Below are 27,061 nucleotides of genomic sequence, written 5' to 3' on the forward strand. Positions count from 1 at the left end.
GACAGGGCCCAGATGCCTGGCACATCGTCCACCCCATCTTCCTCCTTGTGGGCTCTCTCAGACCTGGGCATTGTACCCTCTTTGGTCCCCAGTTAAGGCAATGGCCATGAAGGAGAGCGGTTGGTCTCTATGTCCTGGTACATCTCCTGTCCCCTGAGCCTCTAATCGCTGAGGAGATGAGGAGAGAGGGGCCCGTGAAAGGGACACTGACGGGATTGGTAGGGGTGGAGGTGGTGGGGCGACCAGAAGAATAGGTGAGGGTGCAAGAAAAGCCCTGGGGGGAGAGAATGCAATAGAAAGGAAGAATGCGGAGTCCAGGAGTCTTGCTGTCACCAGCTGCTTCTCCAGGCACAAGTGATGGCCCTGTACCTGAGGGAATAATGACTTCTCACAATTCAAAACCGGAATCATTCAAATTTCATCCTAATAAGGAAAAGTGGGTACATCTGTTTGCTTGCCAAAGTGGTGCCACCATGTGGAAGTGGCATAAACAGAAATAATAATTAATTTATACAGGTTGAAATTATGTTCTTTTTGCCTCCCCACCTCCCACTTGCCAATTTTTAAGGATTTGCTTCTTTTCACATTCAGGTCAATAAAGTGAGACTTTATTAATGCTTTAGTATACTAACATTTCAAATTTTCAGAATTCAAATTTTTATAGACTTCAAATGCCTCAGTACTTCCCCAACTTCGTATTTTATTATTCCTGTTCCCGAGAAAGCTTATCTATTCCACATCACTGCTGCCTTTGCACGTGTAATTTACTAACCTTATTCTTGGGTCTTTGGAAATGTCACTCCCTTGCATCTCACCGAAAGCTATCCCACAATCACATTTTCACCACGTTATTTGGTACCCAGCATAAAACCCACCTTCACCTCCACCCCAGTGAGCACCCCCAAGGAGGCCTTCTCCAAGAACTCTTGCTGACTCCTTTGTTCTGGAACTCTTAGGCACTTATACCAAACCCACCTTGTTAATTTGCTCATCCAGCTGATAGACTTTGCCTTGTTTGGCTTCTGAAATCATTTCCCTTGGGGAGGTTTTTCCTCACCACCTAAAGTGTAGGCTCCTAAAACTTAAGGACTTTGCCATATCCAAGCTACATAATTTTCCATGTGTGTGCCACACATGTAGCATAGGTGATGCTTAATAAAGGCTTATTTGCTTCCAGAACCTCCGCCGACCCCTGTTCCTTCTAAATGTGTTGCCAGATGGGTCCGAGGTTCTGTGAGCCCTGAAAAACACCAACAGTCCTAAAGCCTGAGTCATCTCCTTAGTAAATGAGCCTACTCATTTCCTTGTTCTTGGGATAGCAAAATCCATTACCCTGTTTCTGAATTGTTTATTTTGTTATTGTTTTTTAATCTTCACAAGCTTTCCTATAAGGAACCTCCAGAAAACTGAGACTCAGCAGGTTGACTTGCCCAAGACTTACAGCCAGTATGACGCAAGACAGGAATTCAAGTGCCTGTGTGTCTGACTCAAGCCAGTGACTGTGTCCTCTGGGTCACAGTGACTTTGCTAAAGGCAATGGAGAAGGGAGTGATCCTCAAAATGAAACTGTTAAAAAAAAAGAAAGAAAAAAGGTCAGCCAGCTGGAGCAGTGGCATGGTGTAAATAGTCTAGATCCCCCTAGAGGGTGTGTCTATGTTACACTTTCTGTCCATCCCGACCCCCCACCCCCTAGTCTCCCCTGGAATTGAGAGTCTGGCCGACTCACAACTTCCGGCTAGGTCTTAAATTTCTGGGCTGGGGATCCAAGTGTGAGCTGAGGAAAGACTTGTTTGTGACCAAGATTTCTGATCCTTGACATTTCTCCTTAACTCTTGGTTCCTAGACTCTTGTCAATTACCTTTCTTGGGGGACCTCCTTTTCTCTCTACTTCTCGTGCACATTGATGGGAGATAAGGAAAAAAGCACAGATGCCAGGTGCCCGTTTCCAGTCATTTGAGGGCTAACTTTATATTGATAGACAAGCCTCTGGCAATCAACTGATACCCCCAACATAACATCTCTTAAATGTCCAGCGTAGGTAATAAACTTGCAAGTTACTAATTTACTATATTTGAGACGTAGCGGAGAGGCCACCCTGTGAAGGCCAGTCAAGAAAAAAACTTCCCAAGCACTCTTAAGCTTGGGGGAAGGTTTGTAATTCTCAGAAAACTCCACCAGAGGGCACTACGTTCACACAACCCGAGCCGCGCCTTTAGCTCTCCAACCTGGTAAACAAGCCTCCGAAGAACGGGTTTAAAAGAACAGAAAGAACGGGGTGGGGGGAAGAGTCAGGAAAAATACAGAACTAGTCTAAGCATTGCCCAAGCATCCAGAAAACACATCCCAGGGCTGTTTGTTTGCTGTTAAAATCTGGCATGTGAACGTGAAGTAAACAGAGACTCAAATCAATTAATGGGATGGGGGTGAGGGAGGAAGCCCTGTGCAGCCAGTTGAGGATTTCTGTGTGGAAAAGTACCAACTAAAGGACACACTCTGATCTAGGCAATTTTTTAACCACAATGCTAAATTTCCTAAACTTTTAATAAGCTTCAGTAATGTTCCAATCAATCTATAGAACAAAGATCTATACATACATTGAGAATAAGGAACAAACTTCATCTATGAAAATCCCAGATTCACAAAACAATAAAATCAAGGAGAGATCATTAAACATGCAAAATGATCTCCAAAGAATGCTTTAAAGAGAAGCCGCCATAAAGCATTGTTTTTTTCCTGGTAATCTAGTTATTCACAAAGAATAAACTGAATGTCCACTACATGTAAGGCACTGAGTAAGCCACAAGGTAGGATTCAGAGGTGTAAACTGGGTGGTCCCTGCACCGGGTACTTTCCCCAGGCGCTACAGCAGGGATCTCAGTGTTTTCGAGGTGGTGGCCCAGGATGCATCATCCACAGCCTAAGGCGACGGAAGGAAGGGAAACAGAGAAAGGCTCTCGAGGGAGTTACACTTTGGAGGCACATTAGGCTGTGAAATACTGCATGAAGGTGGCTTCAGCAAGCTACCACAAGTCATTGAGACCTCAGCTTCCTCATCTTTAAGATAGAATAAGAAATACATCAGAGAAAGCCAAATACTGTATGATTTCACTCATGTGTGGACGATAAAAAAACAACAACAATAGACACACACATGCAGAGGATAGATTAGTGGTTACCAGAGGGGAAGTGGGGAGGACGAAAGGGGTCAAGGGGCACATGTGCTGGATGGCAACTAGACTGCTGGTGAACACGATGTGGCCTATACAGAAGTCGAAATATAATGACGTACACCTGAAATTTATATAATGTCAGAAACCAATGTGACCTCAATAAAAAATTAATTAGGGGCTGGCCTGGTGATGTAGCAGTTAAGTTCACGCGTTCTGCTTCGGCGGCCCAGGGTTCGAGGGTTCGGATCCTGGGCATGGACCTGTTCACCGCTCATCAAGCCATGCGGAGGTGGCGTCCCATAGAGAAGAGCTACAACTTTACAACTATGATACACAACTATGTACTGGGGCTTTGGGGAGAAAAAAAGAAAAAAAGAGGAAGATTGGCAACAGATGTTAGCAGAGAGCCAATCTTCCTCAAAATCAAACAAACAAATTAATTAAATAAGATAGGATGGTGTGAAGATTAATTCTAGAACTGCACAGTTTTAATTTTCTCAGTAGGACTTATTTTCCCATGTTGTTAGCTAAGATGAACTTAATTCTTCCCAACTCTCCAAGCAGTTTCCTAGGAGAGACAAGTTTTGGAGTGGGGCGCAAGCAGACCCGAACCTTCAGTCATAATATGCAGTTTGGGAAATGGACTGTTCCCTATATTCGAATGATTTCAAGGAATCTTCAACAAAATCAGGCTAAAGAAACATAGCTGAGACCTGAACTTCTAATTTCCTAACCTGAGTTGAAGAATATCAAACAATCAGAAAGAATATAAAGAACAGTTCCTCCGCGTTCAGTGTTAGGTACTGAATTGAGGTAAAACCTAGTCTGTCTGTCTGTCTTTAATTGTGTAGAGTGCAATTTGAAAGCTTGGCCAACTGCAGCTTCTCCTCAAAATTTGGTTTAAGAGTAATGACATCAACTTCTAAGGCTGTTTCCTTTCTTCTTTTTGTTTTGTTTTGTTTTAAGATTATACTATGGTCTATGCTTTTGGAAAGAACTTATATTGGTTTATTTAGAAAAAAAAGAATAGTTGACAATTCTGGGTTGGGTTTCCAGGGTGTTCCTCAAGCCTGGGTCTCAGCTGTGTCTCTTTAGCCCGGGTTAAGGGTTTTGTTGAATGCCTGTTGAAATTATTTAAATATAGGGAAAACTCCATTTCCCAAACTGCACGTTACGGTTGAAGGTTTAGGTGTGTTTGAGCCCCACCCCAAATCTTGTCTCTAATGAGTGTAAGGCAAACACACAGACCTGAGAAGACACTCTCAGATCACTAGGTTAAGGGCTTACAACCTGCAGAGTGAGAACGGTCTCTTAAAAGCAGGAGAAATGGGGGCCGGCCCGGTGGCGCAAGCGGTTAAGTGCGCGCGCTCCGCTGCGGCGGCCCGGGGTTCGCTGGTTCGGATCCCGGGCGCGCACCGACGCACTGCTTGGTAAGCCATGCTGTGGCGGCGTCCCATATAAAGTGGAGGAAGATAGGCACAGATGTTAGCCCAGGGCCGTCTTCCTCAGCAAAAAAAAAAAAAAAAAGAGGAGGATTGGCAGATGTTAGCTCAGGGCTGATCTCCTCACAAAAAAAAAAAAAAAAAAAAAAAAAGCAGGAGAAATGGAGAGAAGAATTCACAGGTAAAGCCCACCCAAGACAAGGCCTTTATTTCAGGAAACAGAACAATGTTGAAGAAATGCTTTTAGTCCCCGGGCATTTCTGCAGATTTGGAACAAAATATGTACCTGTAATATTGCCCCCGCACTCCACCCACCCCTTGGACATAGCTACTCTATCTAAGAGAGAAAAACCTGACTTCAAAGCACATGTAATAGAGTCCCCTGGGAGCTTTGACACCGGGTATACCAAGAGACAGAAGAGTTCATGGGTTCAAGCATTCTAATGCTCTTCTCATGGAGGGGGTGGAGAATGGGGGTGGATGGCAATTTAGGGAAGAAGAAAGAGAATAAAGGGCAGCAGACACAGCCAAGTCAAACTGGATGAAACAGGCCGTTCCACTTTAACTTCTCTAAAAGCACAGTCTGGGTTTTTGGGGGCGAAACTCTTAGTCAAAGGACTTTCTTCTGCTTTTTCTTCCCTCATACTCTTTTAAGCTTCCCTGATCAGTCCTTGGACCTATTTGGGCCCTAATTCAGTTGGTTTAAGTAAGTATGGGGCTGCCTGAGGAGGACAAGGCCTCTTGTTCCCTCCTGAAAGACTCAGTGGTCACATATTACTTTCCTAACTCTCACTGAGTGTGCACCCGGTCACGTGAATGGATCAAAGCAAATCTGCTCCCATTCTTGGAAAAGCAGCTCAAAGCACATGTTCTCTTGATGGCGCCGCTGTCATTTCTGTGTGGTCAACAAACATCACTTATTGAACACTCACCCTGGACACCACTGGGAGATACAAAGATGAATAAGCTGCTCGGGGAGGTTCGTATACCTAGCAAGGGAAGCAGGTACTCACAAGGGAAAATATGATGCCATAAGCTTAAAAAACCGCATTCGCTGCTTCCTAGTCCATTTGCTAGTATGTTTGCCATCCCCACCTCAAGTGCTGGTGGTGATGAGCGCAGTAGAAGGCTCGGGTTTATGCTTAGGCAGTTTGGCATCTGGAAATTAACATGTTTTTAAAACCAGAGCATCACCTTTCCCTTCCTCCATTCCCTCTTCTCAACTACTGAAACTCAAGATTTTATAGAAAGAAATGGAATGAAGACAGCTCACTCTGTCACCAGGTCCAAGCCCACTCTCATAAAACTAACTGTGGAACATCACACTGAGTTAGAAAGTTGTACTTAAGGGTTGTTATGGGGAAAGACAATCCAATCTCTTCTGTTTATTTTGGCCTATAATAATGATATTACTGTTTTCTAAATACTTACTAGTCCTAGCTACTATCCTAATCTCCTTTGCATATGCTATCCCAATCACTCCCTACAATATACAAGGTAGCTATTTTGGAGGCAAGGAAACTGAGGCTTCATGTGGCTAAGTCACTAAGCCAATATAAAGCTAGTAAGAGGTGAAGCCCGAATCTGAACCTTGGTTTGTCTGAACTGAAGCCCAGCCTTTAAGCATCACCTCATAATGCTTCAACATGCAGCATGGAAACTTAACACGGTGTCCCTTACACCTGCAAGGTGCCTTACCCAGTCCAGATTGTCACCCGTCTGAAACATACCAAAAGTCCCAGTGTTTGCAATGAATGCTGCATCTGTCATTTTAAAGCACTATGGTGTTAGATACACTCTTAAAGGGAAGGGATGTTGACCAAAGAAGCCAAGTTATGTGTGTGTGGTCACAGGCAACATTTCTTTTCCATATTTGTGGTACAAAAAATAACCAGAAGAACAAACTTCTTCCCTTCCTCTTCCAAAGGCACTGGCAGCATGACTTCTTGGTCTTCAAACAGAAAAATCTCAAATACTGGGACTCCTGAAAGATGCAATTAAGGCTAGACACCATCAGGTGGATTTCAGGCAATAAAAATAGAATAATGAACTAACAGCACCAGTAGCAATGAAAATATTGTATGTGTGTATATAATTAATTATTGCATTAATGCACATACAATTGTGCATCTGTTGACAAGCATCCATTTCAAGATTGTGTTCACATACACATTTTCTCAACCATCACAGCAAGGCTGAAAGTAAGAACGGGTACTGATTCTCATTTTTCAGATTAAAAAGAAGGCGCAATAAATAACTTGAAAAGCAGTATAAACACAGCACGTTGATTACAAATGTGGGATGGCAAACTTCTGTTCACTTCCCCAAAGCCACTGAGCGCCGGGAGGGGGCTCTTCCAGGCCGACCTTCGGCAGCCTCTCTCTGCGCCGCCCTGTCCGCAGGCCCGCGCCATTGCCCAGGCAGCCCAGGGCTTCCCGGGCCCAGCGCCCCGCGCTCCCGCTCAAACTTGACGAGCGCCGGGGAGGGGGGGCCAGAGGTTCTCTAACAACAAAAGGCAAAATTCTGTTCCCGGGGGTCATTTTTCTCGGAGCTCTGGGCTCTGCAGTATGACCTCGTAAAAGCGAGGGTCTCCTGCAAAACCGACCAACCTGAAGGCGACAGGGGCGGAGGCCAGGGGCGGTTTCCTGGGCGCCTCTAGACCCGGGGACAGACGGGGGCTACCGGGAGGGCCCCGGGCCGGCGGTCGGCCCGCGGCGGGGAGCGGCATCCGGGGCAGGCGGGGTGCTTCTCGGCAGGAACCCGGCCCTCCGCACGCAGCCAGCCGGCCTTCCTCCGCTCCCCTCCCCCGCGCGCCCCTCCCCCACGGCCCTTTCCCTTTCTTTCTTTCTTTCCCGGCCCGCTCGCCCCCACCCCGGCGGCGCCCGCACGGCTGCTCCGCCAATGGCCGCGGTGCCCGGGCGCGCATCAGCTGATCCGCCCGCTCCCGGCCGCTGGGAGCCAATCAGGGCGCCGGGGGCGGCCCCGGCCGCCGATAAAGGGTGCCGGGCCGCGGGCCTCCCTGCAGAGCCGAGGATGGGAGAAGAGTGGAGCGTTTGAGTAGCACACGCGGCCTCCTTTCCTCTCCGCTCCGTACCTCGCTCTCGCGGCCTGCCCGCCCTGTCTCCTGCTCGCCGTCCAGGTAGGCGCCCGGCCGGCCCGGGGGGCTTCCAAGTGGCGCGCGCCGCCCTCGCCGCCTCCGATCGCGGCTCGGCTCGGCTCGGCCCATTCCCGCCTCCGGCCCCTCCTCTGCGCCTCGGCCTGCGGGCCCGCCCGCGTGCTGCTGCCGCCTGGAACTCGCGGCGGCTCTGGGTTGGCGATTGTGGGCGCGCCCGTCGCCAGGCTTTGAGGAGGGCGGGGAGTTGTTTTGATCTTGCTTTCGCTGCTTGCGGCCCAAAGCGCCATCGCTGGAGGTCACTCGGCGGGGCGAGCTGGGGAGCCACTGGCCGGGCCCTGCGCCCCCGGCTCGGCCGTGTTGTGTGCGTTGTGGTTGGAGTGGCCGGGTGGCCCCCCGCGGGAGCCTGATTCTTCCATGGTGGCGGGCCTTGGGGATCGTCGTGGTCTTGACCACCCTTTAGATGCCTACGTTGAGGCGAATGACCGTGAGCGTGGTTAGTGCGGCCAGCCTCTGCGCGGGGTCCCGGGGACCCTCCACTGTGACTGAACAATGCGGAGTCCGGGCCGCGGCGCGGCGGGTGGAGAGGCCTGGCCGGGCAGAGGCAACCGCGGCGCGCTCTCCCTCCCGCCGACGCCCCCACTCCCCCCCCTCACCCCCCCCCCCAGCCTCGGCCCTCGGAGGGCTATGGCCCCCTGGGCGAGGCCCTGAGATCCCGACGGCGGCCGGAGGGGCGGGGCGCGCCGACTTGCGGGACATTTCAGTGGGAAAAGGCTGCTCTCAAAATGGATTATTCCGGTTGCCCCGGGGGCGGGAAGCGGGGATCCTCCCCCAGCCGCAAGTCCGCGAAGAAGACAACGAGCGAAGATGAAGACGACCTGGAGTCCCAGTCCTCCGAGTCCCCCTCCAACTGCTTCGGCTTCGTCGCCTACTCAGTGAACTCCGGAGAGACATCGCGAGTCAAGCTTAAGACCTTGACGCACCAGCCTGCGTATTCCTGCGCGTCCCGCTGGGATCCCGATCGCTCTCCGACTCCCTCCCCGTCTCCCTGTCCGTCGCCGTCTCCCTGTCCGTCTCCGACTCCCTCGCCCAGAAAGCTCCGGTGCGTGGACCATCAAGAGCCGGAGAAGGAGGAGAGGCGCGAACGCAGCTCCAAAAGGAGACGGGCTAAAGAGGGCAACCCCAACGATACGGTTGACCTTCTGTGGCTGGGGTGAGTGAGGAGGCAGGGAGAACGACTCCGGACCCGGCGGCAGCTGCAAAAACAGCTAAAAACTGCAGAATCGCGTTTTTCTCCCCACCACGTAAACTTGGCACCGCGGCGCCACCGGTGGATAGAGTAGACTAGGCTGTTGTCATCCGACTCATCTCGCAGAAAAGAGCAGGAGATCCGAACCGAGGCTTATGGGAGGAAGTGTGGCTTGATGGAGGTGTAACAGATTGGGGAGGAAAGCTGGAGGGTGGGTTGTAGCTTTGAGTGGGAGCTGAAGGGATGAGGATTGTTCCTTCTGGTAAAGACAGGGTTGGGGGTGGGATTTGACCGACCAACAGGTATTGGTTCTCCTCTAACACGACCTGACAGACGAAGTTCTCCCGTTCCCCCAGGGGAAGGGTGAGGCTGTTTGAGGGAGAAGCAGTTGCTTTCAGCTGGGCAAACATGGACGGTTGCCCATAGAAACTTTGCCACTGTACTTCAGAAAGTTGCCCAAGTCATTGGAGGAGAACAATGTGTTCCCTCTCCAGTCTCCCTGGGCCACTGAGGGGGAGGGGGAGAGAGAACGTTTCCTCCTGTTGAGGCTGGTTTTGTGGCTTCAGAGTTTCAGAGGTTTTGTGGTGGTGGCTTTCAGTTTTTAGCATGCCTCAGCTTTTGAAATCTCAGATCTTTTTGATTTAGAAAAGGGAATTTCCGAATTACTTGAAAAGTGCCCTAGTGGAATCTCAGAATGCCCTTGTCAAACTTAAAATACCTTCTGAAGCGACAACTTCACCTCAGACTGATGGAAATTATGGCAGTGTGCATCTTAGAATCCAACTTGAATTAGCTTTTTTTTTACATCTTCGTGATAAGACACCCCTTAGGCTACAAGGAAAAGGGAAGGCTCACCCAGAAACCATAGCAGCCAAGCCTTTCTGTGGCTGGATTTTACCTGTATTGGGAGACGATATCTGTTCTGTAAGCTTTGTTTCTGAACTTTTGTATTTTATTTTTTTGTTTTTTTTTTTTTTTTTGTGAGGAGATCAGCCCTGAGCTAACATCCGCCAATCCTCCTCTTTTTTTTGCTGAGGAAGACGGCCCTGGGCTAACATCGGTGCCCATCTTCCTCCACTTTATATGGGACGCCGCCACAGCATGGCTTACCAAGCAGTACTTCGGTGCGCGCCCGGGATCCGAACCAGCGAACCCCGGGCCGCCGCAGCGGAGCGCGCGCACTTAACCGCTTGCGCCACCAGGCCGGCCCCAATTTTTTTTTTTTTGTTTTTTGAAGTGTTTTTCCCCCTAGTATCTTAGTATAAAAAGTAAAACAATTCCCTTACCTCATCTACACTGAGAAAATAGAGCTTAGTTCCCACCAGTGTAGATTGTAGCTTGAGGAAGCTTATAAAGGAGATTTTTATCTAATGTGCAACGTTAATCCCCCTGAAAGCAGAGTAAGTAAATATAGGTTTGAGTGTGGGACTTCCAAAGGGAGGGGCCGCCACTCCCGCTGTGACTTCTTGATTCAATTGTCCTTATGGTATCCTTCCTGCAGAGGATCAGTTTGAAGTCAGTGTTCATTTTTTTTCTCTCCAGAACATCTTCCACCATGGCCACCTCAGCGAGTTCCCACTTGAACAAAGGCATCAAGCAGGTGTACATGTCCCTGCCTCAGGGTGAGAAGGTCCAAGCTATGTATATCTGGATCGACGGTACTGGAGAAGGGCTGCGCTGCAAGACCCGGACCTTGGACAGTGAGCCCAAGTGTGTAGAAGGTGAGAGACTGGGGGGAGTGGGAGTCACGATGGGTGGGGCAGCGTGGAGGTGGGCAGCAGCCCAAGGCCAAGTCACTAGATTTGGCCTCTTCATTATTCTTGTTTGTAAAGCTTTTCTAAGGCAGGGCTTTTGCAGACTTTATTCAGTTAGCATTAAGCTCCTACACTGCCTCAAAGGATAGCAACAATGCACCCCTTTATTTAAGTGGGATCTTGCATGTAAGCCAGTATATTGAAGATAAAAGGTTAAAAATCTGTTTTGGGGGGCGAGAGAGCTAAAGACTTGGCTGACTTTGGCATCCCTACTTGATTGGCTCTAAGGCACGCTGAGGAGCCCAGTTTGAAAACCACTGCTCTAACCTGAGTATGCCATCTACTTTACAAACCCTTTGAATACTGTTTCGTACTCATATCACCCAGGTTCTAGATGCAAAGCAAACGCCCTAAGGTGGTTTCTAAATAGGACCAGTCATTCATTTGTTTTTAGTTGATGCCACTTTTGGAAATTCTAAACCGTCTGCCACTTTTGGAAATTCTAAACCGTCTGATTGCTTATCCCACTAGGAGTTATAAGAGCTCGTTTTTCCGTCTACAACAAGCCATAGCCCTCCTGGAAAGGGACCAGAGGAGAAAAACTATGACCTCTTACTTACTCTAAGGATGGCTCACTCTGGTGATAATGTTCACATTTGAATGAATGAATGCATGACTATATTATAAAGCATATATTGTAGCCTGCTATGTGGCAGGTATTAGACAGGCACTGGGGATACAAGCTAAGAGTCTGGTCTCTGCCTTTGGTGAACTCATGGTCAACTGGAGAGATGAAGAGACCGACCTTTAAAACATAGTGCGGGAGGGGCCGGCCCGGTGGCGCAAGTGGTTAAGTGTGTGCGCTGGGCTGCAGCGCCGGTTCAGATCTCGGGCGCCCACCAACGCACGGCTTGGCAGGCCATGCTGTGGTGGCATCCCATATAAAGTGGAGGAAGATGGGCACGGATGTTAGCCCAAGGCCAGTCTTCCTTAGCAAAAACAAACAAACAAAAAAATGAGGAGGATTGGCAGATGTTAGCACAGGGCTGATCTTCCTCACACACACAAAAAAAAAACATAGTGGGGAAAGTGGATAATTGATATGGGAGTGTCCTTGAATAAGTCATCCTGCTAGTCATCTGTTTCCTCATTTACAAAATAAGGACATGACTTGAGCTAGGGCAGTCCATAGACACAGTGGGGGGGGCGGGGAGTGAATTAGAGAAAGAAGCAACACAGATGGCCTAGTGGGGGAATCAGAAAATCTTTGTTTCTCCTATTTCAATATTTTAAATGATGACTGACTTACTGGTGATGTCAGGATACTTCAGTTTGTCTCCTTAGTGTCAAGTAGACTTAGACTTATTTAGGGAGGAAACGTCATTCTTGGATTGTTCTTGTGAGTGTTATTTCTTTTAAGGAAGCAATGCAGTGGTCTTGCAACTCAGAAAGGAAAGACTCCAGGGCGATGTGCAGACATCAGGGTTTGCATGTTAATAGTGGCAGACATGCATCACTGATTTCTTTGGAAAAGAAAGTGTAGATCTTTAGAGGTGGAAAGGTGAGTGAGGGCCTGTACTCTTGCCTGGAAAGTTCCTGTGCATTTTTAACTTAATTTTCCCCTCTCTTTTTACCCCAGAGTTGCCCGAGTGGAATTTTGATGGCTCTAGTACTTTTCAGTCTGAAGGTTCCAACAGTGACATGTATCTCGTCCCTGCTGCCATGTTTCGGGACCCTTTCCGCAAGGACCCCAACAAGCTGGTGTTCTGTGAAGTCTTCAAGTACAACCGAAAGCCTGCAGGTGTGTATAGGATAGGTGTGGGTGCCCCCACCCCAATCCATGAATGCTGTAAAGGAGAGGGAGAAGATATTCCCAAATCCTTATTGGGAAGACTAGACTTAGACTATCTCAGAACTGTTTTAGGAGTCTGGGGGATTGGACATGCATCTCTCTACCCTGAGCTTCCTCATTCATAGAGGTAGTGTGGCCCATCCTCCCTTGGTCTCTTCTGTTGGTTGCATAAAATGACATTAGATTATCTTCTGCTAAATCTGTTTGCCAGTGGAGTCCCCTGTGACACAGCTTTTCTGCCTGCCTATAGATTTTAAGAACATGGATTCTGAAGTTAGAATGTTGGGTTTGAATTCTGGATCTGCCACTTACTGGCTATGAACTTGGGCAAGTTATCTATCCCCTATACTTTCATTTCCCTGATCTTAAAATAGGGAAAATAATAAAAATCCATCTCATAAAGTTGTTTCAAGGAGTAAATGAGTTAAAATGTGCAAATAATCGAGAACAGTTGTACATCAAATACTGGTTGCTATTTCTTTCTAGACAACTTGTTTTCTTTCTCTATCCGCCTACTGACTAAAATATGAGCATCTTGGTTCACTGCAAACATACCTTAGCCTCAAGATTTGTTGTAGCTGCACCTTCGGTTTTTGTCTGGCATGCCCCTTGCTCCCGTTTCTCAGCCATTCATCTTTTTCAACTCAGCTGAAGTCTCACTTCTGTGAAGTCTCTTGCTACACTCTGCCAGTGAGACTTTTTAGCAAGTCGCTTAGTACCTCTGGAGCTTGCTTGGCTTTGTTTTGAGAGGCGGTATCATACTGTGGTAAGGGGCATGAGCTCTGAAGCCAAGACACCCACGGGTTTCCTGGCTCTGCTGCTGGCCCTGTAACTTAGGCAGACCCCCTGACATCTCTGAGCCTCATTTTCTCAGGTGTAAAAATGGAGACTTACAATACCCACCACAGGGTGGTTCTGAAGACTCCGTTGTGGGTTTTCTTTAATACAGAGGTCTTAAAATGGTTCCTAGGACATAGTTAAGCAGTCTGTAATAAGTCTGTTGACTTGTTTTAAAGATCCCTTCTAGCTTAGAAATTGTTTCCAGTTGAGCTCCTCTCATTTTAATGTTGTTTTCCTTTTGCACTACATGACTTGGCACTTAATCTTCTCACCTGGAATGTAAGGCTCCTAATAGACAAATGATCCTCTCAATAGAAATTATAGATTTGGCTCTGAGTGCCTGAGAAACTAGGAATAAGTCTGACAGCTAGAAGCAGCTGTCTTGTGGATAGAGGGTTTAAGTGTGTGACATTTGGTACTTGGGAGGTGGCCAGCATGCAGATAAGGTGAAAACTTACTCTGTTCTAGAACCGCTGTCGTGTGACTTGGTTGTAACCAAGTTTAGTTATAAGTTATAGTCTTTGGGGAGTCCCCCTACAGATGTGTAATTATAGCTTCTCCCCTTTTCCCCTCTTAAGCTGATGGGACAGAAAAAGGTTTATACTGGGTTAGTTCATCTTATAATCAACACTTCAACTACGTGGAATCCAAAGACCTCTTTCTCATCACCGCTGGGATTCAATATATTTGTTCCTATGTCCCTAATGGTGTGCTGATTCTCTTTTTATAGAGACCAACTTAAGGCATACCTGTAAACGGATAATGGACATGGTGAGCAACCAGCACCCCTGGTTTGGAATGGAGCAGGAGTATACTCTCATGGGCACAGATGGGCACCCTTTTGGTTGGCCTTCCAATGGCTTCCCTGGGCCCCAAGGTAAGTCTCCTTGGTGAGAGGTGAACCTGCTCCTCCCCGGTTAAAAGTCTGTCTCCCCAGAGATGGGAGTGACTCCTTATGGATCAAAAAGCTATGGGTGTATCCCTAAGACTGGCTGAAATGATACTGTAAAGAGCCCTCATGTTACCCAAATCCAGACATGGATGTTTAGACATTAACATTGAGGGAAAACCTTTGGCTCTACTGAGGATATGGCCAAGAAGAACCCCCTGCACTCCAATCCCCCTACCCCACAAATCCAGGTGAAGGCAGGGATAGTGATTCCAGAAGCAAGTGTTGAGAGCTATCTAGTTTCTGACTTTGGGCCATGCATCTTACATGGAAAGGGATTTTTCTGGATTTCCTATTTCTTGACATTTTGTCTTGTTGCCTCTGTAGGTCCATACTACTGTGGTGTGGGAGCAGACAAAGCTTATGGCAGGGATATTGTGGAGGCTCACTATCGGGCCTGCTTGTACGCTGGTGTCAAGATTGCAGGGACAAATGCCGAGGTCATGCCTGCCCAGGTAAATGGCTCTAGTCCATCACATGCCCCCGCTATAGGCAAGTGGGGACTTCTGCTAGCAAGGACTGCTGATGCACCACTCCTTAACCCAAAACCTAAGGGGTAGGTTGGAGGAGAGGTGAGAAGAGAGCAGATTTCAGAGCTTCTGAGCTGGGGTGAGCAGTTGGCTTTATTTTAAAGGCCAACCTTCTTGTTCTCTCTAGTGGGAATTCCAGATAGGACCCTGTGAAGGAATCGACATGGGCGATCATCTCTGGGTGGCCCGTTTCATCTTGCATCGTGTTTGTGAAGACTTTGGAGTGATAGTAAGCTTTGATCCTAAGCCCATTCCTGGGAACTGGAATGGTGCAGGCTGCCACACCAACTTCAGCACCAAGGCCATGCGAGAGGAGAATGGTCTGAAGTGAGTGCCTTCTCTTGCTGGGGCCATCTTATTCTCTTTGCAAGAATATTTGCCAGGGATTCAACATATTGGGGATGAGTAAATCAGACTTCACAGTTAGCACCTTACCTCTTGGTACTTGGCTTCAAAAATTGTCTTCAAGTCCTATCCTTTTGTTCCTATTTGAAAAGTACCAAAAAATACTCTAGGAATAGAATTCCAGGGTGATGATAGGGAAAAGATGACAGTTTAATACATTTGAATATCTTTAATAAGAACTAAATTAGTAACAATACAAGCATGTGAATGAACTTAATGCTTACAGGTGGGAGAAAGTCTTTAATTAGGGTCTTTTCATTCAAAAAATACTGTCTACTGTGTGTTGGGCACTATTCTGAGCACTGGGACACACGGGTAACAAGGCAGAGTCGCTGCCCTCATGGAAGTATTTTTTCTACTGAGGTCATGTTTTGGTGACTTGGAAACTGGGAAACAGTCTGATGGATGAGTCACTCCATTCTTGGATCCATACGTGCTCCTGTGCCCTTGAAGGGCAGATTCCCTGGGGACGGGTCAGATGCTCATCTGTGCTGTTGCCTTTAGGTACATCGAGGAGGCCATCGAGAAACTGAGCAAGCGGCACCAGTACCACATCCGAGCCTATGATCCCAAGGGGGGCTTGGACAATGCCCGGCGCCTAACTGGATTCCACGAAACCTCCAACATCAACGACTTTTCTGCCGGTGTGGCCAACCGTGGTGCTAGCATCCGCATTCCCCGGACTGTCGGCCAGGAAAAGAAGGGTTACTTTGAAGACCGTCGCCCCTCTGCCAACTGTGACCCCTTTTCGGTGACAGAAGCCCTCATCCGCACGTGTCTTCTCAACGAAACTGGCGATGAGCCCTTCCAGTACAAAAACTAAATGGACTAGACTTGCAGCCATAAAACCCCTCCTAATTCTACATCCTGCTCCCACTGTCGCCCCTCTCTCAGTTGTCCTAATAGCTGTAACTCAAACGGCGGAATATCAAGTCTTTTTTTTTTTTTTTTTTATTCCTCGTGCCCAGTTAATATCTCTCGCTTTTGTTTGGCCAGGATAGAAGGGTCAAGTTCTTAATCTCTTCACACACCCCCACCCCCTTTTTTTCCTATCACTGAAGCTTTCTAGTGTGTTAGTGGGGAGGGGGGTGGGGAAACATAACCACTGCTTCCATTTAATCAGGTGTATTTGTCCAATAGGTGTAGCTATCCGGACAGAGACGTAGCATTTGTGAAACGAGGGGTAGGACTTTTTCTTCGAGGTAGCTGAGTCCGGGGAGGCCTGACTAACTCTGTGGTTAGGTTAGGATTTCTCCTCTTGGTGGGAAGTTCCATTTCTTATAAGGTTATAATCAACTTTCTATTACAAGTGAGGATTGGGAGAGAAGGAAGGATGGGAATCAGGTAGGAAAACACCGTGTGCTCCTGGTGTGGTGCCTCCCTTGCCTGGGGCTAAATGCCCTCACCTGAAGGGGAGCTCAGCATCAAGGGATGGACAGCCCCACCTTAGAAGAAAAAGTTCTTATTGCTTGGTCCTCAATTTATAACACAAAGCAGAGTAGTATTTTTATATTTAAATGTAAAAACAAAAAAATTATATATATGGGTGTGTGGAAATGTGTGTTTTTCCTAAAAGAAAAACCATTCTGGTCTCCGGGAGCCAAATCTGAGGCGAGTAGTCTGGTTAGACATCAGGACGTCCTTTTGAGTGGGGTGAGGGAGGCGGTGCTTGAAATGTGGGCTGTTCGGGGCTGTTATTCCCTCCCTACCACTTAAGGGTTTCTCTGCCCGACCCATCCTTCTGGAGGGGTGGACACTGGTCGGTTAACAGGTGGCAGTGGTCACCTGAGCCCCAGGGCTTCGGTTTAAAAGACACACGTGTACTTGGACACACAGGGGTTTAGAAATATGAGTTGGCTGGTCAACTTGAGCATGTTACTGACAAGGGGGTCTGGGGGTTATTTTCTGGTGAAACTAGCGTGTCACTAAAGCAGGCCTTTTGATATATTAAAAATTTTTTTAAAACAAAACAAGTTTAGATTTTAATCATTTGTAGGGTTTCTAAGTCATTGTTTTACAGAATTGCTTGTTGGTTTCAACTGTCGCCCTCCCATCTGCTCTCTGAGGCGAGGGGACAGGACTGAGTCAAACACTTGTAATTTTGTCTCCTGCTGTCTATGTGACATATTCCTTTCCTTTGTTAAGATTCCTGAGGAGTAATGTTTTCTTTTATAATAAAAAACAAACCCCACCTTCAGCCCTACATTCTCCCTCCTGTTTGTGGCTGTATTTGTGTTGGTGGCAGCAGGCCGGCTGTGGTTTTCTCTTGCCATGACGACTTCTGATTGCCATGTACAGTATGTTCAGAGTTAGATAACTCCTCATTTTAAACAAGCTGTGTTAACTGCCCAGAACAACTCTTATAAATCAACCTAACATTCGTGACACCTCTTCTGACTTGATTCTTTGCGATTCTTTTAAATCCCTATGTGCCATTTCATCCTTTTCTTTCCTACCAAAAAAGGGGAGTTTGTTAAGAGGCAAAGTAAGCTCAGGTTTACCTGTTCTTGGAATTTTAAAAAATCTTGAATCATGTTGCCGACCAGCTCTTCCCCCTACTTATTTGGGATCTCTGGATTCAGGCATATCCCAGCCCTCGAGTTTTGTAGTAGGGTACAAACCCACCCTCCCCTCCCTGTGCTCCAGAGCTTGGTTCTGACCCACCTAACATTGTTTTGAACACTCCTGTGGCTTAATTTTATAGCAGCCTACAGTATTTAATGTGTTATCAACTGGTCTCGCTGTCCCTACTGGTCTCAGTTTCGTCCTCTGCCCAGCTGCCAGTGATTCATCTAAACAGCAAATATTGACCATGTTGCTACCCTAGTTAAAGCCTTCCGAGGCTGAGTAGCCAGCCCAGGTAGGCCTTGGCTGTGCCTTTCCTTAGCTAGACCAGTGAGCCGCGTGATCCTCCCAAAAGCTCCCTGTTGACACCTCTGTGCCCTTGCTCTTGGTCCCTTTACCTGGAGGTTCTTCCACCGTATCGTGGCTTATTCTTACCTTAGTTGACTTTCACACCAAGCTGGGTAGGAGCTCCCTCCTGCTCCATGGCACTGCACATCCTCTAGCAAAAGCACTTGCTCATCCAACACTAAGGTGCCAGGTGTGATGGCAAGAGTAATTACTGTTTTTAAAATGGAGTGCCCTCTGCCCGTTTGGAGGTAGCTGGTAGCAAACTTAGAGATCTCTGACAGTACTCTTTGGGCAAATGTATATTTTACTCTAGTCTTAAGTAAAGCTAGATATGTTTTTTTCTAGGAAGGTTGCTCCTGGCCATAATTTAATTTTCAGAATAGGATAATCTTACCTGTTGGTTTGCTGGGTGTGGTCTCAGTTCGCATGTGTTGCAGCATGATTAAGAGTGCCCTGTGTCACTTAGTGTTTTCCTGATCAATTATGTGGTTATTCTGATTTCAATTGAAGCTCTACTTCCCTCTCCCCAGCAGAAGTTGGCTTCCCTTCACTGGGTCACCCACACAGTTCTTGGTGGGGTGTATTTTGTACAGTGCAAGCACTAGATTGAAGAGGCAATGACGTGAGTGCTTTGATTTTTTGCTGATTGTAACCAATTCCCTGACAATGATTACGTGAAAAGGAATTCTAAATTAATATCCGAACTTAGGTGGAAACAACCAGTATATTTCCTTCTCCACTCTCTTACCTAGAATTAGCTTTGACCTACAGTGCAATCCACTTGTATTTCTAAGGTGTTTTTTTATAGCTCATTTAACAGGGTTACATGATAACCATGTCCATGACAGATTAAACAGAATGACAGCCAAGCTTTCAGCCTTAAAGAGACAGGCCAGTATTTACAAAAGGAGTTCTCCATTTTAAACATGAGTTCCCTTCATCTCGTCCTGCCAGTTATTAAGTAAGAACTAAATGACAGCACAAATTCAAAGACGAATGTCAGGGAGCTGATAGAGGATTCTGAGGAGTTCCTGCGGGCGGGTACTGCTGGGGCCATTTAACAAGCCAGGTGTGTGCTGCTGGGTAGAATGGTACACCAGTGGATAAAAAAGTTCTAAACAGACGCTTGGTGCTGGGGCTCCAACTACCTCAGCAAAGGCTTCGCTTATATAATTCCAGCTACTGCTTGGCCCTGGCACGGATAAGGCGCAAAGTCTGGAAAGTAACTTGCTATCCCAAAGAAAGCCCATCACTCACAGGCCTTTCTGATTGTAAACTTCATGAAGACAGGGATCCTGTTTTCTTTTCTCACCCCTCTGTCCCCAGACCTAGTATGATCCCTACAGTACTTATGAATTACTTTTATTTTTCATTTATTTTTTGTGAGGAAGATCAGCCCTGAGCTAACATCCATGCCAATCTCCTCTTTTTGCTGAGGAAGACTGGCCCTGAGCTAACATCCGTGCCCATCTTCCTCCTGTATGTGGGACGCTGCCACAGCATGGCCTGACAAGCAGTGCGTCAGTGCGCGCCCGGGATCTGAACCTGGGGCTGCCAGAAGCAGAGCGGGTGCACTTAACCGCTACGCCACGGGGCCGGCCCCGTGACTTACTTTTTTTTTTTTTTTTTTGTGAGGCGATCAGCCCTGAGCTAACATCCGCCAATCCTCCTCTTTTTTTGCTGAGGAAGACGGCCCTGGGCTAACATCTGTGCCTATCTTCCTCCACTTTATATGGGACGCCGCCACAGCATGGCTTACCAAGCAGTGCGTCTGTGCGCGCCCGGGATCCGAACCAGCGAACCCCGGGCCGCCGCAGCGGAGCGCGCGCACTTAACCGCTTGCGCCACCGGGCCGGCCCCCCGTGACTTACTTTTAAATATCCATTTGGTGAGCTCTAAGCCTACAACTCTATTGGGTAGTGTCAAACCCATAAGGTCTTGGTGGTTTGACTGTGTTTTAACTCTGATCGTGGCACTAAGGCGAAGTTCTGTTGTGCTGAGCTTAATGACTGCTGGCTTGGTTAGTTCTGGCTGGAGTCAGGCTGCCAAGAACCTCACGTTGCTTTACGAGTTATAATTAATATAAAGTGGCAATTCATGTAATTCCAAAGGCTTCAGGTGAATTGCTACTGTAAACAATTAGAGCTGATTAGAGCCCTGCCATTTTATAGCCTTTGGCTCAATCACCAACCACTCATTAAGAAAAAATGTCATATTTGATATTACAATATGCAGATATATGCACATACACATATGCACAATACAGACATATACCATATTTGTGGGCATATGTATATATGTTCACATTAGATACATAATATAGGTATCTTACATGCACGTTTTGCCTAGGGGCAGGAAGGCAGGACACAGAAACTATAAGCATTCTTGGGGCCGGCCCGTTGGCTTAGCAGTTAAAGTGCATGCACTCGGCTGTGGCAGCCCAGGGTTTGGATCCTGGGTGCGCACCAACGCACCGCTTGTCAAGCCATGCTGTGGTAGCGTCCCACACAAAGTAGAGGAAGATGGGCACCGATGTTAGCCCAGGGCCAATCTTCCTCAGCAAAAAGTGGAGGATTGGCGACAGATGTTAGCTCAGGGCTGATCTTCCTCACACACACACAAAAAAAAAGCTATAAGCATTCTTAAAGCATGGTTGTAGTGCCAACCCTTTCTAATTCCACTGCCCCTGTGCTTTATGGATAGGAGGTTCTCAGGCACTGACAGCTATTATGTATTTGTCTGTGATTCTCTGCCCAGAATCCCTCTGATGTAAGGGGTTGTGTCCTAGTCCCATGTCACAAAGGAAGGGTCCACGCAGTTCCTATCGTCATTTGATGAGTTGATTTTGGGGGCCCTTGGACCTCAGCAAGTTGTCCTCTTTCTCATGGATTTCGGATTGAGTTACTTGCATTGTCTTGAGATTGCGACTTGTCTCAGCTTGCTCAGTTTCTCCACCATATGATGCAGTCAGCAGATCTGTTGACTTAACTCAAGTGGACACACACTCCCTAAATCTAAACTGCCTGGAAGCCTTTCTGCATTTACCTTTCACTAAGAGTTAAGAATAACTCCTCCCTTGTGACTGTTATACTGCTCTATTGACATTAAATGGAAGAGGCATTCAAGAGACCTCCAAAATTTAATAAAATGGGGGCTAAGTAGGCACTCTTTTTGATGTTTTGGTGCAAGCATATGAATATGAATATGAATTAATATGAATATGAATGAAGGGGTCAAGTGAATGGAAATTCTTCTCTTCCTCTTCTGCATGCCCTTCCTCCTCTTACAACTGAAAGTGTCATTGGCGTCACCAAGAGTATGGGACCTCTGGTCCTGTTGCTATGTATACTAGCTTATCCTCAAATGACTTTGTGAGCTGTTTTGGTAACTCTACTCAAATAATGCTGTATAATGAAGTACAGTATCATATTGGTAGAGGAGAAGTAGGAGGATTTTTTTCTTGGAAGAAGTGAACACTCGTGTGGCCCCTGGGAAGGAATTTGTGATACATTAGCAGCTAAGTTTAGAGAGACAGTATAGCAGGAGAATCCACTTCCCCAAGGCTTCCTCTACAAGAGACAATTAATGTTCTGGGCTTCTCCTCCCCAAGCAACCTACCACGTAGGTGGGTTTAGGATCCAGAAACTGCCAACCTGTTAACATTTTTATATAAATACTATATGCCTGGCCCACTTAAGGCACTTAGCCATGTAAGCCTTCAGTAAATGTTGTTGATTTAAATTGTCAGAGAAAAGTCATTACCAGTATCACTGGCTAAAGAACGTGGATAGAATCTTGGAGGGCCAGCCCGGTGGCTTAGTTGTTAAGTTTGCATGCTCCACTTCCGCGGCCCAGGGTTCGTGGGTTCGGATCCTGGACACGCACCTGCACACTGCTCATCAAAACACGCTGTGGCAGGTGTCCCATATTTAAAATAGAGGAAGATGGACACAGATGTTAGCTCAGGGCTAATCTTCCTCACAAAAAAAAAAAAAAAAAAGAGGAAGATTGGCAAGGGATGTTGGCTCAGAGCCCATCTTCCTCACAAAAAAAGGAAAGAAAAGCTTGGGGTGGGGTGGGGGTTGAGGTGGGGGGCAGTTTATTCACAAGCATTAATCTTAGATGTTAATGGTTAGTGTATAAGCAGCCCCAATCCTGCAGTTAATCCCAAATTAGCTAGTCCAGCAATATTCTCCTCTCCCTGATCCCAAATGCAGGGTCTTTGGGGGTGATCATCCCAATTGCTATATCCTGGAAGCAGCTGAGTCTTCCAGGTTCCCCCCTTCCCTTAGGAGGGGACAGTTGGGAACATACTTAGATTATCTGGTATTGAATGAGTCACTGCTATAGAAACTGACCCCGCTCTTACAGAATCAGCCTGAGATAAGCTATGGATGTCCCTGAAATTTTTCCCAGATTTAGAATTCTGTGCTGTGAACCATCACATCCAATAGAGAAATGAAGCAGTTCAGGGTTGAATTTGCTTTCTTGGAGGATAAGAATACCTTTTCAGGGCCGGCCCCATGGCTTAGCGGTTAAGTGCGCGCGCTCTGCTGCTGGCGGGCCGGGTTCGGATCCCGGGCGCGCACCAACGCACCACTTCTCCGGCCATGCTGAGGCCGCATCCCACGTACAGCAACTAGAAGGATGTGCAGCTATGACATACAACTATCTGCTGGGGCTTTGGGGGAAAAAAATAAATTAAAAAAAAGAATACTTTTTCAACTTATGATTACTTATTTGTCATTGAGGTTCACAGCTTAATTCTGAAAATCAGGTATGTTGGACAAGTCTGAAAGAAATGAACAAGCCATATCTTAATATAGCATTTCTTTTGGGGTGAAAAAAATTATGAGGCAACATTTTAGGATGAGTAGTAGTAGCAATATTTAACCATAAAGTGATTTAAAACTCATTTCTTCCGGGTTAATGGGAAACATTTCTCTACGTTTGAAGATGCCAGCTTCATGTGCACGAGTCCTAAAGCTGGATAACAACCCTCAGGGAGCTCAGCCTAGTACTGTCCATCCCTAAGGGATACATATCATTTGAAAGTATTATAAGTGTAGTATCTATTGTTGCATAACAAATTAACCCAAAATGTGGCAGCTTAAAACAGCAAATATTTATTATCTCATACAGTTTCCCAGCATCAGGAATCTGGGAGTGACTTAGCTGGGTGGTTCTGCCTCAGAGTTTCTTTGGAGTCAAACTGTCAGGTCTGCAGTCTATGAAGAGTTGACAGGGACTGCAGGATCTGTTCCCAAAGTCATTCACATGACTGTTGGCAGGAGGCTTCAGGTCCTTGCCACATGGGCCTCTCCATAGTGCTGCACATGACATGTCTTTCGCCAGAGTGCGTGAACCGAGAGAGAAAGGAAAGAGATGGAAGCCACAGTCTTTTTATAACCTAATCTTGGAAGGGATAGCCCATCAGTTTTGCCGTACTCTAGATGCTAGAAGTGAGTCACTGGATTCAGTCCACACTTAGAGGGAATAAAAGCTCCACCTCTTGAGGGGAGGAGTATCAAAGAACTTGTGGGCAAATGCTTCCATTCATCACCATGGGCAGCTTTGGTCCTGAGACAACAGTAAAGATTGAAGTATTACCCTGGGGAGAAAGTATTTAAGGTTTCTGGTTTCTTTCCTTTGATTCCTGTTCTTAACTATGCGCTCTTGTCTGTCAGAGAGTGCAATTAAGGATTTCCAGGTCAATGTCGACACATTTCTTTTGTGAGGAAGATCAGCCCTGAGCTAACATCCATGCCAATCCTCCTCTTTTTGCTGAGGAAGACTGGCCCTGGGCTAACATCCGTGCCCATTTTCCTCCACTTTATATGGGACGCCGCCACAGCATGGCTTGACAAGCCGTGCCTCGGTGCGCTCCCAGGATCCGAACCCGGGCCGCCAGCAGCGGAGCATGTGCACTTAACCGCCACGCCATGGGGCCAGCCCTAATGTTGACACTTAATTGGGAGTGAGGGATAATGTTGGTTACTTCTTTCCGTTTCTCCCTCCCAAACAGCAAGAGCGTCCTCTGGGAGTCATACAAGGAACCTGGAACAGGCAAGAAGCTAGAGGCAATATCTTCAGTGACCAAAAAAGCCCCTAAGTGTGTGTTTTTGCATATAAAGTAAATTCCCAGACTGGACTCCTACAGGCCTTCCAAATCCAGTTGTAACTTCTGCATTCATATTAGCTCCACTACAAGCCCAAACCTGCATGCTCCTCTGTGAGACATCTCCTTCTCATCAAAGATGCCCTTGATAGTCATTGTAACCACGTTTTACCTGGGTTAAAATGTTTGGAGAAGACATATACACACGAGATGATTGATTCCTTCCTTACCCTAGGCTAAACTTTCTCTAATCCTAAAAAATGACTTTATGAATCAGCTGTTCTTCTGATACTTAGGAAAGAAAGGCAAGTCCTTAGCAGTAAGAATAAAAACCCAGAAACCCCAAAAGACGTCTATGTTCTTTTTTTTTTTTTCTTGTGAGGAAGATCAGCCCTGAGCTAACATCCGTGCTAATCCTCCTCTTTTTGCTGAGGAAGACCGGCTCTGATCTAACATCTATTGCCAATCCTCCTCCTTTTTTTTTTTCCCCCCAAAGCCCCAGTAGATAGTTGTATGTCATAGCTGCACATCTTTCTAGTTGCTGTATGTGGGACGTGGCCTCAGCATGGCCGGAGAAGCAGTGCGTTGGTGCGTGCCTGGGATCCGAACCTGGGCCGCCAGCAGCGGAGTGCGCGCACTTAGCCGATAAGCCACGGAGACATCTATGTTCTTATAGACGTCTTACAGAGCATTCCCAGGAAGGACCCTAAGGAGGCCACATTAATATTTCTGCCTGAATAATCAGGATCCCAGAGGCAGTAACGCCCCTGGGGGACAAGGTTACCGTAAGTCACTTGTGGGAGCTTGAAAATATTGCTATGGCCCTACCCTTTTGTCTACACAAAAGGTAGCGACAGAGAGTGGAAAGAATGGAAGATTCTTGCCCTAGTCCTCACATTATTTAATCATTTAGTCTCTCTTTGCCAACATCCACTCCACCCCTACCCTCGCTTGTCTCTGACATGTTCTTTCTCTGCCTTTTAGCAGATTGGAAATCTCCAAGACCTCAAGTCTCAAGAGAGACTTAGATGTCTGGTGCACTGGAAACATGTAAGCCCTTTTCTGCTGATCCTCCTTGCAAAGAGTCCAAGAAAGCCCAGCAGTGCCAAGCACCAGCTGTTTTTTTTTTCGCTCTGGGTTTCACCCAGCCTGGCATGGCAGGCAGCGGCCTTATTTTGCTTTCATAAGCCATGTTATGTAACTAAGATCTTGAATAGCGACTCTGAGCCAGCTTAGAGGTCACGACAGAAGGGGAGGTGAAGAACAATCGAAGAAATGGACAGAGAATAAGGAAAGAGAGCGAGAAGAGAAGGGAGAGAGAAAAAATGGAAGGGAGAGTGGAGACAATGAGACCATTTGATTTCTACTGCCTGTTCCTATATTCTTGATCTCCAGTGACAAGGTATGCTACCCGAAAAGTTCTTCTCTCCTCATTTTAGCTGGGAAGGAGACCTCCTTCAGTTCACAATCTGGAGGAGCTCGCTGAGTGCCAGCTGCCTGCGGGCATCACTCTGGGGCCCGTTGGTGTCCCTGTTGGAGGCTGCAGCAGCATGTTCTTGGTGGAAAACAAACAGGTGTGACATTGTCTCCATTCACTCAGCCTCCATCACAATTCCATGCTGACTACGTGAGTCAGGGGGCTGGTGAGTGGGGAAGCCCCAAAGGGCCTTGTAGACCTGAGGTCATTTTCTTCTTATATATTTCAGAAGCTTGTAGCCCACTATAGCCCACTTCCAGGAAGTCGGATGGACATCAGGAGCAGGTGCCAAAGATAGGGTAAAGGGATCTGAATTTATACCCATAAAATATCACTTTGTTTCATTTGCTTTAATCAAATTAAATCTGAAGGCAATAGTAGCAATGCTGAAGTGTGGCCTTGATCTATGCCCCAAGCACCTAAGGAATCTTCTTTTCTCATCAGTGCATGCTCAATGGAAATTTCACTGGCCTTTCACTGGTGCTCAATGTTGCTGCATGAAGTTGAATCCTAAAGTGTTGGAACGTATATTTGATGACCACCCATAATGGGTACTGTAAAAAGAGCTCTTACGCCTGGGAGGCTGGACAAAATGACCTGTGGGGCAGTCTTGACAGGATTCATGTCTCCGTTGAGCCATCTCTTTTTCAGATTAAACATTCTTAGTTACTTCTATTCTATAATGACTTCTAGATCCTTCACCAGCCTGTTCTCATTCCTCTAGATATTCTCTGGATTGTTGATCCAGTTCTAAAAGGCTAATTCTCCAGAACTGGTCTAATGGGTGTGATTTCAGAATAGGTGCCTTCTTCTTCCTTCTAGACACCAAATTTCTAATAAACATAAGAAAAATTCCACTGAGTTTTTGAAAGTCTTATTACACCTATTGCTTTGCAATCTATTAAAATCCTTGAGAGAAGGGATAAATTGCCCGTAAACCAACATACACTTGTGTTCTTGATTTCAGGACTTCATAAGGATATAAAGTTTATCCTGGTTACATTTTATCCTGCTAACTTTGGTATAATTTTTTCAAGCCATTGTGATCTTTCAAAATTGATTTTGTTTCTCCCTCTTTGAGTCACTGGCAAATTATTTAACTGCATTACTATAATTTTTCAATCAAGTAAATGACAAAAAGCAGACTGGAGGCAGAATAAATAGAGTATTCTGCTGCAAAACTCTGAAAGGCTTCCTTGCAGATTGGAATCAATTCCTCAACCAACACTCTATGAATATTGGTTGTTCTA

The 27,061-nt window shown here is 46.8% G+C and overlaps 1 protein-coding gene across 2 annotated transcripts; it reads left to right on the forward strand.

Annotated features, from left to right (window-relative positions):
• Positions 1-7,643: 7,643 nt before the first annotated feature.
• GLUL (glutamate-ammonia ligase) lies at positions 7,644-17,688 on the forward strand. 2 transcript variants are annotated; one of them, XM_058539919.1, is made up of 7 exons: positions 7,644-7,751; positions 10,516-10,694; positions 12,367-12,528; positions 14,150-14,296; positions 14,696-14,823; positions 15,026-15,225; positions 15,808-17,688. In XM_058539919.1, the coding sequence occupies exons 2-7, from the start codon at positions 10,529-10,531 to the stop codon at positions 16,124-16,126; spliced, it is 1,122 nt and encodes a 373-aa protein (XP_058395902.1). In that variant the 5' UTR covers positions 7,644-7,751; positions 10,516-10,528; the 3' UTR covers positions 16,127-17,688. The 2 variants fall into 2 exon arrangements, with proteins under 2 accessions (XP_058395902.1, XP_058395901.1); XM_058539918.1 differs by lacking the exon at positions 7,644-7,751 and adding an exon at positions 8,441-8,937.
• The last annotated feature ends 9,373 nt before the right edge of the window (positions 17,689-27,061 follow it).

The sequence above is a fragment of the Diceros bicornis genome, chromosome 4 (genome assembly GCF_020826845.1).
Source record: "Diceros bicornis minor isolate mBicDic1 chromosome 4, mDicBic1.mat.cur, whole genome shotgun sequence".
Taxonomy (NCBI): domain Eukaryota; kingdom Metazoa; phylum Chordata; class Mammalia; order Perissodactyla; family Rhinocerotidae; genus Diceros; species Diceros bicornis.